The 18,544-nt window shown below is 33.0% G+C and overlaps 1 protein-coding gene across 1 annotated transcript; it reads left to right on the top strand.

Moving 5' to 3' along the window:
• Window positions 1–1,276: 1,276 nt before the first annotated feature.
• On the top strand, window positions 1,277–17,827 carry LOC131844118 (EGF domain-specific O-linked N-acetylglucosamine transferase). The gene is made up of 9 exons (XM_059192909.1): window positions 1,277–1,596; window positions 2,555–2,645; window positions 3,677–3,777; window positions 4,627–4,803; window positions 5,212–5,486; window positions 6,033–6,367; window positions 6,727–6,829; window positions 7,281–7,805; window positions 17,592–17,827. Exons 1-8 carry the CDS (start codon window positions 1,278–1,280, stop codon window positions 7,443–7,445), a joined length of 1,566 nt encoding a protein of 521 aa, XP_059048892.1. The 5' UTR covers window position 1,277; the 3' UTR covers window positions 7,446–7,805; window positions 17,592–17,827.
• Window positions 17,828–18,544: the final 717 nt, after the last annotated feature.

The following is an 18,544-nucleotide window of genomic DNA, read 5'->3' on the forward strand; positions in this document are numbered from 1 at the left end:
AAAGAACCTTTTTAACAAACCTTTTATATTAAATAATGGTAAGGCTTGCGTTTTCTTTCAGTAATGGTTTTTAAAATAGAAGGTTGTGATAATCGATTCTTTAATGTTTACTTTATAAGATTCGAAAGAGTTGCCTTTGCCAAATAAAATGTAATCCCTTATTCCCATATTATTTCGTGCAATTAGGAACTGTGTAAAATACCCATGTAGGTCAATTATATATTAATTTATTGTCTTTTTAGAGAGTATAATATGTAATTTATGTATATGAAATTTAAGGAACTCTCTATAGAGTTCTGAATTGTCCTAAAATATTATTATAATTTTTTAAAAAAGCTGTGATGAAGGCCTACTTTTGACCTTTATTTTTACTCAGACTCTATGGTATAATATTATAAAAAATACAGTTATGTCATACATATGTGTCCTATAGGAAACTTTAGTTAAAAAGCGTGCTTTTGGTATAAGTATTCACTCACTTCATTATTCGTAGCACAGAGTAGTTTTGAAGTCATTCTTTTTTTTTAATAATGCTTTATTCATGACCACGGATACAAGTCCTTCAGTCGAATACATTTTTATATAATGAATTGAATACAAAACATAAAAATTAAAACATAAGAAATAAACTATTATATAAGCTTAGACAGTACAATTTTAGAATGTACAATGTAGTTATATATTGGAATGGAAACGTTCATGATTCATGTGTTACCAGTATACGTACGACAAATAGGTAACGTTCTCCTGTTCGTAGCCCTTTTTAAATTTATATCTTAATCACTCTCATCTCATCTGTCTGAAACGTCAAATGGTTACCTAAACAGTATGTTTTGCACTGCGTTTTAGATTTCTTTCCATTCTTCCTCTATTATAGTCAGACATTGTTTAAACAAGCCACAGGGTCATTGCCTTTATAATTTTTGTTGTTGCTTTTGTTGTGTAAACACAACTATTATATATATTGTAAATTTTTTTGTGAAATAAAATAATTTTTAACCATGAAAAGTACAAAATGTGCAGATTTTTTGAGGATACACAAACTTTGTGACAACTGTCAAGTTGTCAACTCAAACATGTTTTAGAGACTACAAGTTTCCTTTTCTCTGTAAATTCTGTGACACTGTACGTTCAAAACGTAAACAATAAACATATTTACATTTAAAAAATAATAATTTCTAATATTTTTGTGTGCAGGACATATTTTTTAATCGTAATTATAGAAGTAGTAGTAAATTTAATATCAATTTTATAGTTAGCCTGTACTTGTCCATAATATGAAGATTTTATTATTTTGCACGTTGTTCATTATATTTTTTGTTAACACAAGTTCAGTTAATTTAGAGGATATCAATTTACCTCCTGAACATATTCCATATTATTTTAATACTTTTCCCGACATTGCTAAATCATGTTTGAATGATCCTGAATGTCCATATAAAGGACTGGCAGATGTTAAAGCTTGTTGGGGTTATGAGCGTTTCTGTAATGAGACTAATTCATATCACGTCAGACCTCGATGTCCTGGCGATCATCGCGGATGGGTTAAGACGAAAGAAGCACAATTTGCTACATTTTATACGCAAGCTGATTTTGGTAAGAATATATACTAGATATAAATCTGGATATTTATACATAGGATTAATGTTTAAGTATATTTTTAGATAGATACAGTGTCTTTGAATTTTGATATACAGTGTACCCCCGGTTATCCGACAAACGTTTTGCAGGGCAGTGTCGGATTTGTCGGATTTTGGAGTACAGCTTAAGGGGGGACTCCTATAGTGCAGAATTTTTTACAAAAGAGTACCTTGTAATTGACAAATTATAGATCCAGTGCTAACATTCTATGTCATATATGTATGTATATGCATTCTGAAGTACAAAGCATTCATCATGTATGTCAACTAATAAAAGATTCTTTACCATTTAGGCGGTCTAAAATTTTTCATTCATCTTTCTTTCGTCGTCAAAACACATTTTATTTAATTGTTAGTGTTTTGTGCTTTCGCTTTTGAATTGATTCATAATAAACAATGAATAAACAGTAAACAATGAACACATGCTATCTTCATCACATGTAAGTAGTCAAATTCAAACTAAGCAACCATAATCAAAACAATACCCTATGCATTGAGTGGTGATGAGTACAAGTTTAAACTTGTTCAGTCATGCATTAGCAAAGGTTGTCAAAAAATATTCAATAATAAATAATAGGCCATGTCGGATTACAGGGGGGGCCGGATAAGACAGGGGCCAGATTACCGCGGGTCCGCTGTATAAAAAATAATTTGTAATTTTGACTAATTTGTGATTTACAAATTAACCCTTTATATAAAATTTTGATTTATGCTTATTGCAGGATTTGTACACTTGATATTTAAAATGGTAACCCTATATTTTTATGCAATAATCATAAATTTTGATATTTCTATGGGTGCAACAAACTAGCTTTACAATAACTGGAAAGGGGCTAAATAAAAAAAAAATAGCTATTTTAATACATTTTCACTATATAACAAATATACTGAACATAAATCAATTTTCTTTTCAGGTTTTGTGAAAGACCAAATAAATGAGATAATGGTGATGTGTGAAGCTTCATATCCAGATGACACATCCTTAGAATGTTCTAAATACTTGAGGTATTATATATATAATAGACTTTTAGACAAACTTTGCATAGAAAACAGAAATTGTAATATTGAAATAAAGACAAATATATACAATGGCACTACTGTTGCGGTAGTCAACTTTGTACATAATTAGTAATAACCACAACACTGAGGGTTGACACACATATATATATTTTGCTTTGAATATTTTATATCCAATGTGGCAGGGGGCAATCCTACTGTTGTTTCATAGACATTTTTAGTTGATGTTATTGTGGCCTCCGTCTGAATCGGATATAAATATATATATGAACACACATAGGTTTTTTACGTTGAACATATTTGAATTCACAACTGCTTGGGTGTAATTTTAGGTTTAAGGAATCCCTATGCTGACATTATGTCAACACTCACCTTCATCACTCATGTAGTGTAGGTTGGACTCCATTTACTGCAATTGGCCTCTCATTCGGGCCGTTGTGCGTGTAGAGCCGGGCTACTAACGTAGCCAGCCAAGCTCCTCCCAGAAGCGCAGAAGTCTCCTGGTGTCTTCGCAGGCTTCTCGGAGCGACCTCACCGTTCCGAGGATTTGATTGCGTTGTGTGGTCACTGCTTCGCACTCCAGGATTACGTGAGCGGCCGTTTCCTCGGCTACAAAGCAGCCCCGGCATAGGGGACTGTCTGTAGCACCTATTGTGTACAAATGTTTGTTTAAGGGACAGTGGCCCGTCATTGTCTCTATCATTATTTTTATGTTATGCCTGTCCAGATTTAGTAGGCGTTTTGTCATTCGTTGATTTGTTCTGGGAATTGCCACTTTTGATTTCTCTCACTTCTTAGTCAAATATGATAGTAGCCTGCTAGTTCAGCTTTAGTTACATGTTCTAGAATAGAGCCCATTGCAGTTCTAAACAGGCCATCTTCTAGAACATTAAAGCGATCCCAAAATTGTTAAATTACATCCAAAAAAGAGATAAGATTTTTGTGAGATTTTGTATGCCACTTGGTCATGACTAATGTTATTATAAGTGATGCCCAATAATCTTTTTGATTCTTTTCAGATTCTGTCGAGGCAGGAATATGATGTTAAACTTTACAGGGCTTGTGGGTCGTGGAAACAACTTGAGATACAAAATGGATATTCTTGGGCCTGGACAACTAGGTACTCATATTCACGTTATAATACTTCCAAATGATTACAGTGTATATCTTTATATACTATATATTTACATCTATTATGTTTATGATTGACTAGCTGTGTTTCATCCGTCTAGCTTAAAAAATGACAAATATCTAATATACAAATATTCATCACCAGAATATTTTTGTTATAATATTTGATGTCATATTTATTTATATTTAACAACTTATATTCAGCTACAGCCTAAAAAATAAGTTTCAAGCTTAGATGCTTTAATATGATACTTTTTAATATGATCATTACTTGTAAAGCAAGAGCTTTACAAACAAATAGTGATCATATTAAAAAGTAGCCTATTTATCTGTGTAACGAATTTAATTTAAATCAGTACAATACTTTTGGCCTGAAAGCGCGACAGACACATGGACAGATAGACAAAGTTACTATTGAATTTATAATATTAGTAAGGATTACTATGCACGACTTGTTAATCTTATTTCACTCCTCAGATTGAATTACAGAAAATGTCTTTTTTATGGTACATATGTATATTTAATTTGCAGAGATTCCAAGTATTGATCCTACCACAATTTATTTCTAGGTATTTACTGATTATTACAGTAAAATAGGAACCTAGGAACTATTTATTATGATATTTATACTTTTTTTAAATATTAATCAGGTTAAACCTGTGAATATTATTATTAATAGTTTGAAAAATATATATATGGATATTAATTTTAAACATATTTGGATATTAATAATTAATAAATAATAATTTCCAGTCTGTATGTAAATGTACTTCCATAATTAACTGTATAGCTATACAAATATGTGTATATTAGAAAACCATTTGTATAAATTTTACAGGTGGACATTGCAACTTTTATGCACAGAGGCTGTTGAAAGAAGCTGAACACATGAGTGCTTTACAATCATGGGCGCCTGAAATGATACACTTTACGAAAACAACTAGAAAGCCTATTGTTGATGACATGTGTGATGTAATTATTGAAAAGCCAACATATATTATGAAAATAGATGCAAGTATGTATTATTTAAGTCATATATATGAAATAAAAAATAAGCAGTATGAACTATTATCCCTGGCACACACAGTGTACTCATGTAGGGACAAGTCTCCTTTGATGTATATGATTTATTTTGTTACTCAAGTAAATATTGTATTTATTTACATTTGCCAAGCTTGCTATTTCGCAGTTTGTATTCATACATAATCTTTGAACTATATTTAAGTACAAATTTCTTTCTTGTGATGCGTGGTAGAGTGCTTAACTTAAGTTCATTTAAGAGTATATCTTTAGAAATCTAAATGTAGTCTGTGTGTTACTTTTATTATAAATGTATTACAAACAATATATAATGTTGTTGACTCATAATATATATAGTATAGGTAATATACATAACTTAATGGATGCTTAATTATAATTTCAGCTGTGAATATGTATCATCATTTTTGTGATTTCTTCAATTTGTATGCATCTTTACATGTTAATTCTACACATCCCTCGACATTCTCAAAGGATAATCAAATTTTGATTTGGGAAACTTTTACTTATGAATCTGCATTTAAGGATGCCTTCAAAGCATTTACAAATAACCCAATTTGGGATTTAAAGAGGTTCCGAGGTCAAGTTGTTTGTTTTAAAAATGTATTATTTCCTTTATTGCCACGAATGATTTTTGGTCTTTACTACAATACACCTTTGGTAAGTATAATTGTGGACATTCAAACTAGATTAATTTACAGTGTATACTGCTAAGTACATGCTATCCAATTAGGTCCAAATTTTATTGTTTTTGTTTTATTTTGGATCTTTTAATATGTTAATATATATAAAAGGCTAATTAATAATGATTTAATAATAATTACTAATTATTATTTTATCATAATAATGTGTAATTATATGAAAAGTTGCTAAAATATACAATGTCTCGTATTTACACATTTAAGATAGAGTTTGATATAAACATAGTTCCCAAATGATAGATAAAGAAATACAGGTCTATCTATTCGAAAAATATGAATGATTAACCTTGAACTTTATAAGTATTTAAATATATCGAGTAATACTCGAATTACACAGTTTGCTACTAGTTACACAAATAAATAACCGTCTTTATAAAACAACTTCTCTAAAAACTGTAATTAGTTTCTCCAAATATTTAAGTTAAGTGAACTAATTTGATATTTTTAAACTTATTTGTTTAATTTGTTAATAGTTACATAATATATATGTATATATATATTTTAGATATACGGATGTGAAAGAAGCGGTTTATTTCATGCATTTTCCAAACATGTATTGAATTCATTGAATATAAAACTACATATCCGAAATAATGACAAAGTGAGAGTAACATTACTCTCCAGGGGCACAACATACAGATCTATATTAAATGAGAAACAGCTTGTGGAAGCTTTGCTTAAAGTGAAGGACTATCATGTAGAGCGAGTTGTGTATGATAGAACAATACCCTTTATCAAACAACTGGAAATAACTCAAAACACCGATGTCTTCATTGGAATACACGGCGCTGGGTTGACACACTTGCTATTTTTACCGGACTGGGCGGCAGTTTTCGAACTGTACGTATATACATTTTATTAGTACTATAGTCGATTTATATGACTTTTGTATCTTTATTAGTAGAATAATATTTTTGGGATGATCAGAGATACTTCGTCCGATTTAGTTTCCGTAGTAACGTTTGTATTAGTGTTTCGAAATAAACCGTGAATAAAATTAAATATACACATAAATGACCTGACACCAGTATATGAGAACGATTATTGGAAACAAACACTACAAAAATTTTGTCTTGCATGTATGGGGAGTAACATTCTGCTAGTATATATTTTAACTTTATTTAGTTTTTAAAGGAATTCTTACAAACCTATTTATTAGAATGTAAAAACTTCGTTTGACTTCCAATAAAATATTTCAGATATAACTGCGAAGATCCAAATTGTTACATGGACCTCGCCCGACTTAGAGGAGTTAAATACGTTACTTGGGAAAACAAAGATAAACTTGTGCAGGAGGACCAGGTTTGTGTTTTAAATTTATTATTATTAATTACTTTTAAACGAATTATTGCAGAACGAAAGATACAAAAAAAACTAAAAGATTTGTTATAACGAAGTTTATAGATCGCGGTAAATTTATCATAGTTTTACTCTTTTTTTGTGGATGCTAATGGAATGGTGGACCCACCTGCGCTAATGGTTTACGCTGGCGGGGCACCATGAAGCCAGGCTAGTTAGTCCATCGTGACAAATTCACCACGAAATTTTGTTTCCAGAGGGAGCCGCGTAGAGGTCAACCTGACATGGTACATTTATATTTGTTTAATAATAAAAGAAAACTATAATTTGTTTGTATTGGTCTGAATGTTTTCTAACTATATCAAACAGGTACTTGAAAAACAAAATTAAAAAAGTATTTCTATCAGTTGGTACTAGATGACGCTATGTAAATTATTATTAACTATTTGTTAAGGGACACGGGCCTGGCGGAGGGTCGCACGCAAAATTCACCAATTACTCCTTCGATGTGGACGAGTTTCTACGGCTCGTGGCCATTTGTGCAGAACATGTGCGCAAACGGCAGGACTTCAAAAATTTTATCGAGGCATCAATTTTGAAAAATCACGATGAACTGTAAACGTAAGTTCTTCTGGAAAATAAAATAAGAATATCGGAACGTGTAGATGTTTTGACGATTGATAGACACATATTATCAGTCTCTAAAGTGCCACATTAAACATAGAATTCTATGGAATCTTAAATTTAACGAATATAACATATATATTAGATATTAAACAAAATAATATAATTACCAGTGATTAAGATTCTGTCGATGTGTTTTGGAGAAATGAAAGTGCAAGAAGGCGATTACCTTCGGTTATATTTAGATAGATCGGGGTTAACAGATTAGACGCTGGGAGCAAGCGGTTTACGGAGATACTTACATTGACGGATCGACGAATCTTCACATAATGTAACTGAAAATAGTAAACTATCGGTAAGTTGCAACTAACAAACTTATGGAATTTACCATATTGTTATAATTTATGTATATGTAGTGGGACTTCTTCTAAATATATAGTACATTCAACCGTTTGGTACATAACAGTAAGGCTTGCGATCTATAGTACTTGTCGCATTTAGTATAGGATAGTATATGTCTACATCGGTCTCCGATTGAAAATCGATCTTGAACATTAACCTTATAGTTATATACCAAAAGGTTGAATATATTATATGTTTTAGAAATCATTAAGGTGGAGTTATAGTGTTGTGGCGTGTCATGGTAGTGGTAGTGAACTATAAGTAGCCCATTTGGATATTAGTTAAATTTATATTTGAGATGCAACAGTATTACAGGAGGCTTATACTATATGGAATCTCTTTTATAGCGCACCACAACATAATGTGATATCGATTTCAGTAATTTATTATTTTAACAGTATAAAATATTTATTATTCAAGCGGTGTGCACTCACAAGATTTTTTATTCGTATTCAAATAATAAATTTACTATTCTTACACTGGTGGAATGACCAATCGAATTAATTGTAAAACAAAACTAGAGAGTATCTATCTATCTATCAATCTAAGATGCAAACATAAATTTGACATTGCATACAAGTACAGTACGGGGCTCAAATCCAAGACCAGATAATGTGCCAAATGAGAATTTAGTGGAGATAGTGTGTAAAGCCCCATTAAACCAAGGTCATTAACGTATACCGTAGTTTTGAAAAGCATTGTGATAATGGGCTGTTAAGCATCTTTATTTAATTATTATATTATAATGGATAACATTTAGTCTATTCTCTATTATTAGCAAGTATCTCCTAATGTTCACACTAATTTTATACGAATTTTGTGGGTTTAATATTTTACTGTTATACACTATTGCTCAAATATTTTAAAAGAGAGGCAAACCCGACTGCTTTTATAGGCAACTGGGTAAAAGGTATTAGATACATATAATTACATTAAGGGCGGATCCAGCTTTGGCGCCAGGAGGGGGTCACATAGTCGTGGTCAAGTCAAGAACTTATAATTAATTAAATATTGAAGGTATGTAAAATCTGTATGGTGGCAATATATTATGTTCAATTAGTGGTCCACCTAATATGTCCTGGACTCAGGACCCCCATATCCTCCCCCCCCCTGGTTCCGCTGTTGAATTATATCAGTGTTTTTCATATCCCTTCTCGAAGTATCGGGGGAAAAAGGAAAGAACAATTGTTTATTTATTTAACACTGCAATAAAAAATCTACAATTTAGTATAAAATCACTTTAGCACCTTAGAGCGTTGTCTGTAAGAAAAACTGACTTACATATTGTGCTTGAGTGTTAAATGTTTAATCGATAGTTTTTTTGTTTGTTTTTTAATAGTATTTATACCATTAGTGCTCATATTATTTCATATGTATGAGATACTTATATGATACAATGTATCATTTAGATACACCAAAATAATATTGTCAACAAAATGTATTAGAATATAGTTAACAAACTGAAAATCCACAAAGTGCTGCTTATTTAGACCGTCCAATAGATATTATGATCGTTGATCGACGAACAATTTAGTATTAATAAGTAGATACTATATTAAATACTCTTTCTAATCAGTATTAACTTTGGAGAGTATACCTACATCAAAATAATGTTCTAGTTTAATTTAATTATAATGCATGATGCTCAATTTTCGACTGTTTGTGCTAGTGATTTTCTATTACAAATACTGAGTTGTAATAAAAAAATTACGAAAACGAAAAATATCATGTTAGTGTTAGTTAGCGGGTGCTTTATTAGCATGTGGCTATTTAGGAATATAGGAGGTCTAGTCTATACCGAACGACATTTAATTTAAAGTTTTTCTTTACTCTGAACTATCGGCAGTTCAATTGAGATTCAAAGAATTATATATACATACCTATATATATATATATATATGTATTGGGGAACTAAGTTGTCTTAACTTATATATAACGTAATATTTCGGATTTAGTTCAAATTTTCACTCACATACATCATAATACGGAAAAGGATTCCTGAAACACACATATTTACCTCAGAAGCTAGGGACTTCATAAATAGCTATATAAAATATGTAAATTAAAAATACTACTTATATTAACAGCGTTTTACCTTACAATAAAACGCTTATTAACTGCTTACCTAATTCGAAGCCTGTAAATGAGAGTAGCGATGCTATTTTTCGGTACTGAGGCGGATGTTACGTCACTTTTTGCCGGAAGTACACCTGCATTTTGTTAGTTCAACTTTCCTCCACCAGGTGGTGTTAGTTTACTTGTGTTGTGCAGAGTCCCAATTTAGGTCATTGCGTTCGAATTTACACCAGGCAGAGTTAGAAGTAGGCTTCGAATTAGGTAAGCAGTTAATAAGCGTTTTATTGTAAGGTAAAACGCTGTTATTAATATCGCTGTACCGTAATTCGAAGCCTGTAAATGAGACGTGTTTGGTGTCGCCTGGTGGAGGATGATTTAACGCCAATGTGATGTAAAATAAAAATATATACTATAGTATTTGTGGCAATGAAGCATGGAATTTCGTATCAAGTATTATGTGAGGAAAACAGGTTTAACTAAAATCCAAATGTTGTAATTATTCAATATTTAATAAAAATAAAGAAAAAAAAAATTATATATCATATAATCCCATTCTGATCATCACGGATATTATGAAATCCATTAATTTGCCATTAATTAGTTATATTAAGTAGAAACAATATATATATGTGTCAATCATCAAGACAAAAACACAATACAGTTAATATATTAATAAAAGTGAAGCGAGAATCGATAATATAACACTCATATAATGAAACGAGGAGAGTATGTCACTACTGTATGGGTGAGAACATATCAGGTAGAGGATTAGATTGCACGGGTTTGATTTCCCGGCAATAATATTGTGTAAATGTATTAAGACATCGCCAATTTCCCTTTGCAAGTATTTCGTCGATTGGGTAATTGAGTACCCAGTTCTTAGAGGCAACTGCAGATCGAATGCTACCGGGACTGGCCTTAACTCCTGCTTCTTCAAGTAACTTCCTCACCCAACCAGCTATTACTGTACGTGATGCAAGTTTGGGTGAACCACAAGCTGTAATTAATAAACTATTAGTTTTACAGATCTTACGCCTAGTGGACGACAATTCAATTACTCTCTTTATCCAAAACGTGGGATCAATCAAATTATTATCTTTGTTAGAAAGTAAACGCCACCCTGACTGCCTGGTGTCACAATTATCAGTTTTAGAACCAAACATAGGCCAAAATATTATGTAATTATCAGAAATAATACAGTGGTTATTATCAATAGCTAGTAATGTCAGATATGTACACGCCTTCCTGAACAAAGTAGTAACAAAGTGGCTGCTCGCTTTGAACACTGGTATAAATTGTTAATATCACTGCCATTATTTTGGAGCCAGTTAGATAATACATCAGTATCCCAGATAGGTGGTTTTACTATATTTTTAGGTTTTCGAAGGGATATGGACTTTAAGATTTTCTTTACAAGTATATGAGAGCTTAGCCTGTCGGTGACATTTGGATTGCAAAGTGTAGAAATAGCAGATTTATGTACCAAAATTGTATTATAAGAAAGTTTATATATTTGAAATATAGTGTAAATGGGGGGCATAATGCCCGGTTCTTGATGTCCGGTCTCCAAAATACCTTGTCCCATACCGGGGCTACGATTAGATAAATTCCTTTCGCTGTATTTAGGTGTGACAGTACTCTGGGTATTAAGAAGGGTGGTGGAAATATCCATGCCAGTGTAAAGTTCCATTCCTGGCTGAAGGCATCGCAAAGACATGCTTTTTGATCTGTTGGATCTAAGCTGGCATATCGTGGTACCACGTGAGCCGTTTTCGATGCCATAAGATCGATTACGGGTTCTCCCCATTTGTTGAAGATCCTGGCAGTGGCCTTCGGTAGCAGGTGCCACTCGGGAGTCATTTGACAACGAGATAGGCGATCGGCCTCGCTGTTGAATATGCCTGGTATGTGATGAGCAATAAGATGGATTTGATGTCTGTCTAAGAGATTGCAGATTTTTCTTGTGGTGTTCAGGAGCCTTATAGATTTCGAGCCTCCCTCTTTCTTTAAATAGGAAATAACCGTCTTGTTGTCGCTCTGCAGCATTAGTGAAGATTTCGACAGGAACCGATGCTGCTCTTTTAGGACGTAAAATACAGCTAACATTTCTTTTAGATTGGAGTGTAAATTCATATCTTGAGAGGACCAACGACCTGCAATCTCTATATTGTCCAGGCGAGCTCCCCAACCTACATCGGATGCGTCTGTTGTTAAAAAATGGCTGGCAGGTGGTATATGAAGGAGAGATGACTCTTTGTGATTTCTCATCCACCATTGTATCTCCTTCAGGACACCTTCGGGGACTACCCAGCGGCGGGAAGAATTTGATTGGGAGATTATTTTGCAAAAATGGAGAAGTTTGCGATGATTTAATCTTCCTCGAGGTATTACGAAACTGGCAAAATTTATAAGACCAATCAGACTTTGCAATTCTTTCAACTTCACAGTTCTTTTCCTCAATATAGGATTTATCTTTGTTACGAGGGACTGACATTTCAGCAGAGGCAATGACTTCAGATCTGACCAAGGGTCCCAGCATATCCCCAAAAACTCCAAACGAGATTGGGGGGTTAGAATCGACTTCTCGTAATTTATTTGCCATCCCAGTCGTTTCAAAAGTGAAACAGTGTCTCGGACCTGGATTGAAAGTTGGTGTTTGTTCTGGTTTACTAGCAAGAAGTCGTCTAGGTATGTAACTATGCGTATGCCTCGATCTCTCAGGGTTTGCGCAACCCAATTTGTAAGAATGGCAAACGTCTTTGGTGCCGTTGCTAATCCGAATGGGAGGCAGGTCATTTGTAATAGTTTTTGATTGAAAATCAATCTCAGAAATCTTCTGTGCGATTCTAGAATTGGTACGTGAAAATAAGCATTGGATAGGTCTATTTTGACCATCCAGTCGAAGGGTTGTAAAAATTCGGGAACTTTTTGCGTATTTATCAATCGAAATTTCGTTATTATTAAGTATTCGTTTAAGTTTCTGAGGTTGAATATAGGACGCATGGATCCGTCTGTCTTTGGAGTTAGGAACATATTGGAGATGAAACTCGGAGAGAGCTGCGCGCTCTCTAATATACCCGAATCGATCATGTTCTGGATGGCTTGCTTCATATGGAGAGAGAAACGAGTATGAATTTTGTGATTCTTGAAATTGGGCATGTAAAGTGGAGGTTTTTGTCCGAATGGAATTCTGTATCCTTGAATAATTTTTAAAATTGGTTCTGGGGCACCCATTTTTAACCATACATGAGCATAATTTTTTAAACAACCTCCCACAAAACTCACAGAGTCAGAATTTTCGTTTCGAACGAAAATTACCAGGACTTGGCCGCGAGTTCTTTGACTGGCCCTTATAAGATACTTCGTCCGGTCGGGATCTGTATCTTTTGTGCGAGTCAGGTCTGTTTGTTTTATCATGGTTCTGCGCGAACCGTTTTCTGTCATTATAGTTTTGTATAAAGCTACTTCCCTGCGTAGGAAATGTAGGTATATGATAGGGTACGTAAGCAGAGGAATGCATGTGTGGCATGAAAGAATTAAAACTATTATTGAATGTTCTGTTAGGATGTCCTTTGAATGTCAAATCTTGAAGGCCCTGCGCGGGCGCTTTCATATTTGATGGTCCTGCTTGCGTAGTGGACCAGTTGGCTCTCTGGTTTGAATTACGAACTGGCCAAAAAATTTTACCGACACCACCAGATTTTTCAATATAAGATGAAAAAGATTCTTTATTAAAAAGGAACTCATGTGTTGGAGGGATCTTTCGTAATTTAGCACGTACATACTTATCTTTCACGGATCGTAGTATACTATCTCGCCTTTGCTCAATTATATCTACTCGATGACCACAAGATAATTGGAGAAGGTCACTAGATATTTTGTTAAAAGTACCCTCACTAAATATTTCGTTTAATTTCTGTCTAATCGTTGATGGTGATAGGTCATTAGAACTAGATGCCCATGAGAGTAAAGACTCAAAACCGGCCTGCGCGGCCTCTCTCTGTTTAAGTAACGCTTGGGTAATAGCGGCGAAACTTTTTTCTATTGTACATAGATTAGGATATTTATCGTAAGATTTTATTTCGTCATTACATTCCAGATCAATGAAGCCTGGGGACGATGTATAATTCTTTTGTACTTCAGAAAACCTCACGTCACACCATTGAGAACTGTTAAAATGTTGCAACGAATTCAATAAATTGATGTGTTCGTCCGTTGACTTGGTAATGGTGGGTTCTTTCAAAACAGTATTAATTGGTAAGTTGAAGTTTGTTGTTGATAGACTGACAGAGTTATCCAAGGTTGAAACATTTTCGCCTTCGGAAAACAATTCACCACTGTGATTTAAGCTAATGCTATCATCTTCGTACAGAGGTTGTGTCGTATAGTTACCAAATGGTGCAATATGTGGGGCCGAATTAAATTGGTTATGAGACAAGTATTGTTTTAAATAACTAACCTCGTTACTGAGCCTGCGCAGCTCCTTTGATTTTCTACGTCGTTTGTTGTCTTTCTTCTTCTGCGGAGTGCCATGTCGTTTCCGTTGAGAACCTTCACCATTTTCGGCAGGTTCTGTTGCAGGTACATTCTGGATACTTCCGGACGAATTTGAAGAACTACTATCACTACTTGTATCACTCATACTAAAATATAACTAGTTTTGAAAAAAAAAAAAAAAAATTGTTGAAAATAAAAACCCTTGCAATAAACTTTAAATTAATGAATGAATTATTGTTATTAAAATATATATTGAAGGTAAGTAACATCGAACGGTAACACCGTTATCTTGAAAAAATAATTTTAAAAAATACAGTGATGCAACAATTTTTATTCTTACGTGGCCTCAGCGTACATAAGAACAGTCCGCTCAGCACGAAAAATAAACCGCCAATGACCTAAATTGGGACTCTGCACAACACAAGTAAACTAACACCACCTGGTGGAGGAAAGTTGAACTAACAAAATGCAGGTGTACTTCCGGCAAAAAGTGACGTAACATCCGCCTCAGTACCGAAAAATAGCATCGCTACTCTCATTTACAGGCTTCGAATTACGGTACAGCGAGTTAATAAAAATACTTAATAGACCTCCAAATAATTCGTTTGCTTTAATGAAAATCTTAGATAATATCATTAAAGAGAAATTATGTAACATATTTATATGTCGTGACACTTAGTCGAATAGATGTACACATATTATATTCTGAAAGTATACAAATAACCTAGTGTATTATTAATATTGTAAGAATAGGTTAAAGAAAAGTTGCACTTATCAAAATACTCAGAAATTAAAGGCATATAGTGTTAGAAGTGTTTTAGTAAGACACAGTGCCGGTAACAGGCGCATCCTCTGTATGCTCGGTCATATTCAATAAATTGTGACGAACAGTTATAACTATTCTAATTGTTTCCTTATTCAGAATCATATTTCAATATACAATTAGATATAGTAGGAATATACATATGTAAATAGCTACTATCTCTTCATTTTACCTTCCTGTACGACATCGGAACACGATACAGACCATTAGTGGCCATTGTAGCCACTAAAACTTTGTTCACCTTTTTTGTAAATTCTACTGGAACAGTAGTTGTGTAGTTATAAAATTCTAACAATTTTAATGGAATCAGATTGAATAGTCAGTTCGCCAAACAATGAACACTATATTTATGAGCTACCTCCGAGCTCTATTCATTGTCTGATGATGCCTTGTTCAGAGGAAATATTCAATAACTATTAGAGTTTGATCACTAGAAGATCGTAACGTAAAGATCGTGCAGTAGTGGTAGTCCGATTATTGCACTGAATATTCTCACACATGCTAAGCTAGTTGATAATAATAATCATGTAACAGGTCAATCTATCTTCTTGTTACTAGTTTTAACTATATACCTACTATCAGTCTCTAAACTAACTTTGTTATTAAAGTCTGTCATAACAAAAAAAATACAAGTGTATTGCATTCGTCCCTTTAAGGAATTAAAGGAATTAAAGGGACGAATGCAATACACTTGTATTTTTATTATAATTTTTATAACTCTTATTTACAAATAATTTCTTTATGGTTAAGGTCTTAAGAATAGCAATGGATATTCGTAAAGTACCACTCTACCTATAATTGTTTAAGAAGGCGATAAATGTTGTTGATGCAATCTGTTTTATTTATTATTTTGCGAATGCACCGCTAGTTTAATTGTAACAGCGCCGACGTACATAAGTTCCATAATTACAGTTCGCGATGTTCAGATAAATTGTTCATAAGATCGGACGGGAGGTTCATATTCGGATGAATTATTGACATGTACTGTTACAGTTAATTCGGTGAATCTCGGTAATTTCGCACCGTAACAATATAAAACAACATACATTACAGTAGTTACGTATATATTGTATAAATACTAAGTAATCCGATTAGTTTTGTATTATAAAACAAATTGTTAATTTTGATTGCTAAAAATTTTATTTTTTTGCAATATTAACATGGGTATAATAATGTACTACTATATATTCATACTATGTTATATATATCAAGTTTTAGGCGATATTTAAAGGTAGCGACAGAGACAAGGTTACTATATAAATTATAACAACATGACAAACTATTATCAAGGGTCTCTCGAAGAAGAGGTTATCGAATTGTCACACAGACCTACGGGTTTTAGGGCGGTAATCCACTGAATGTAGCTACGTATTTAAATGAATTGTTAGAATAGTTTATTGAGGAAAATTATATTCAGTAATAAAACGAAATAACGGGTGGCTGATGATATTTTTTTACATATTTGTGTTGCGGAATAACTACCCATTCCAAATGAATTTATAAGAATTGCTTGATGATTGAATGCTTTCATTATAAGAATTTCGTTTTTTGTTTATGTATAAAGAATAAAATTCACATATCATCCACATAGGTTTTCATATGCACACAATTTGTCCTGATTGATTATCTCAGCAGAGCGATAGACAAGTCTGTAACTTCTAATCACGAATGGACCTGTGCTTCCTCAAAATTTAGATAAAATAGACATTTCAAAAAATTAAATATTTGATGTATAATCGTTTAAATAATTCAAAATTTAACCAATAAGTTCGGTGTCAATATGAGATGAAGTATTTTATCATCTGTAGTAAAGTATTTAATACATATTTTGTAGTGGAACTCAAAAATCTATATCTGTTTCATAAAGTTGTGTCATCATACATCAGACTGCCTATTTGAAGATATTTTATGTATTGTATGTAGGTAATATAATATTTAATATAATAATAATAAATATTTCTGCAAATCGTAAATTTCGTATATTGAAATCCGACTCTCTTAGTGGTTGGTTTGTTACCTTGTTATTTAATAAATTGACATTTCAATAGAAAAAGGTATTTTATCGGAATATTTAATTAAAAATATTTTTGGAGTATTATTGTAATTTGGTGTTATTGGTGATTATGACTAGATAGTATTAATATGTTCTCAGTAAAAAGTTTCGAATGAGTTATTGGACACAGAAAGATGAATAGGTAGGCATCACATGTACCTATATATTGCTTGTATTTGCGCAATCTGCATTTCTCTTATTCTACTGAACCCTAAAATGGAAAAAGGCTGGGAGATGGTAGGGGCGGTAAATCGTAAAACAATCACATAATATGCAGGCAATATTTACAGAGGGGAATTAATGACCGAAGTCTGCGTGCCCTCGGGGTCGATGCTCATAACTTTTTTGGATAACCAGATTGTATCGAAGAATAACATCAACAACTAATTGAAATCACTCGAACTGTTTAATTTTTAAGTTTACTGTACTATATTCATTGGTACTTATTGTATTTATTAAAACTTTTTACGTACAAATCATGTGATCATGTGATATTCTATTTTTACGTTTCATGTGTTTATTTTGTTACCTGTATTAAATAAGTTTTTTATAATCTATGGTGTTATTTATATCATCTATTTAATATATTTGTAGTTATCGAAAAACCTATCCTAAATTGCTAGTAAAATTTATCAAGTATTAAAAATATAGGCATGTTTCAGAATACTGTAACAACATTAGGAATAGTCTTTATTTTTGTGTTACTATGTATAAACCTCGATATGTTAGATAAAACTGGAACCTATGAAGCGCAATAGCTGGATCATTTGCTTGTTTATTATGACCGGCACGATTATATAAGTGCTTAATGGATTTGTACGATGAAATATTAGAGTTAAACATCGAATTAAATGTAGGCTAGGTATGTAGGCAGCAGTAGGTAGACACGGCCACACGGCCGGTGCCGGTGGCGCATGGCGGCTAGCGCTGCACACGGCCGGTGGTCGGCGATGCGACGACGCCGCTGATTCATGTTGCTGATAGCGATCGCAGGCGCCGGCGCCCACCACCATTTTCTATATTTATCACTATTCGCCTACTGTATTGCAGTTTGAATCAAGACATCTATAATTCTAGTCAAGGTAGGCGATTACATTTGCTTTGCAGTTTTACAAAAAGTAAATTATTGGTACCACGGTATGTGGTTCATGAGGGTGAGAGTTATTTTTTAGTTTTAGTTTTAATTTTTTTACCTATTTATTAAGTAAGTTGTTTACTAAACCTGTTGAGTTGTAGATGTTAG

The sequence above is a fragment of the Achroia grisella genome, unplaced genomic scaffold (genome assembly GCF_030625045.1).
Source record: "Achroia grisella isolate CSIRO2021 unplaced genomic scaffold, CSIRO_AGI_Agris_v1 utg3972, whole genome shotgun sequence".
In the NCBI taxonomy this organism is placed as follows: Eukaryota; Metazoa; Arthropoda; class Insecta; order Lepidoptera; family Pyralidae; genus Achroia; species Achroia grisella.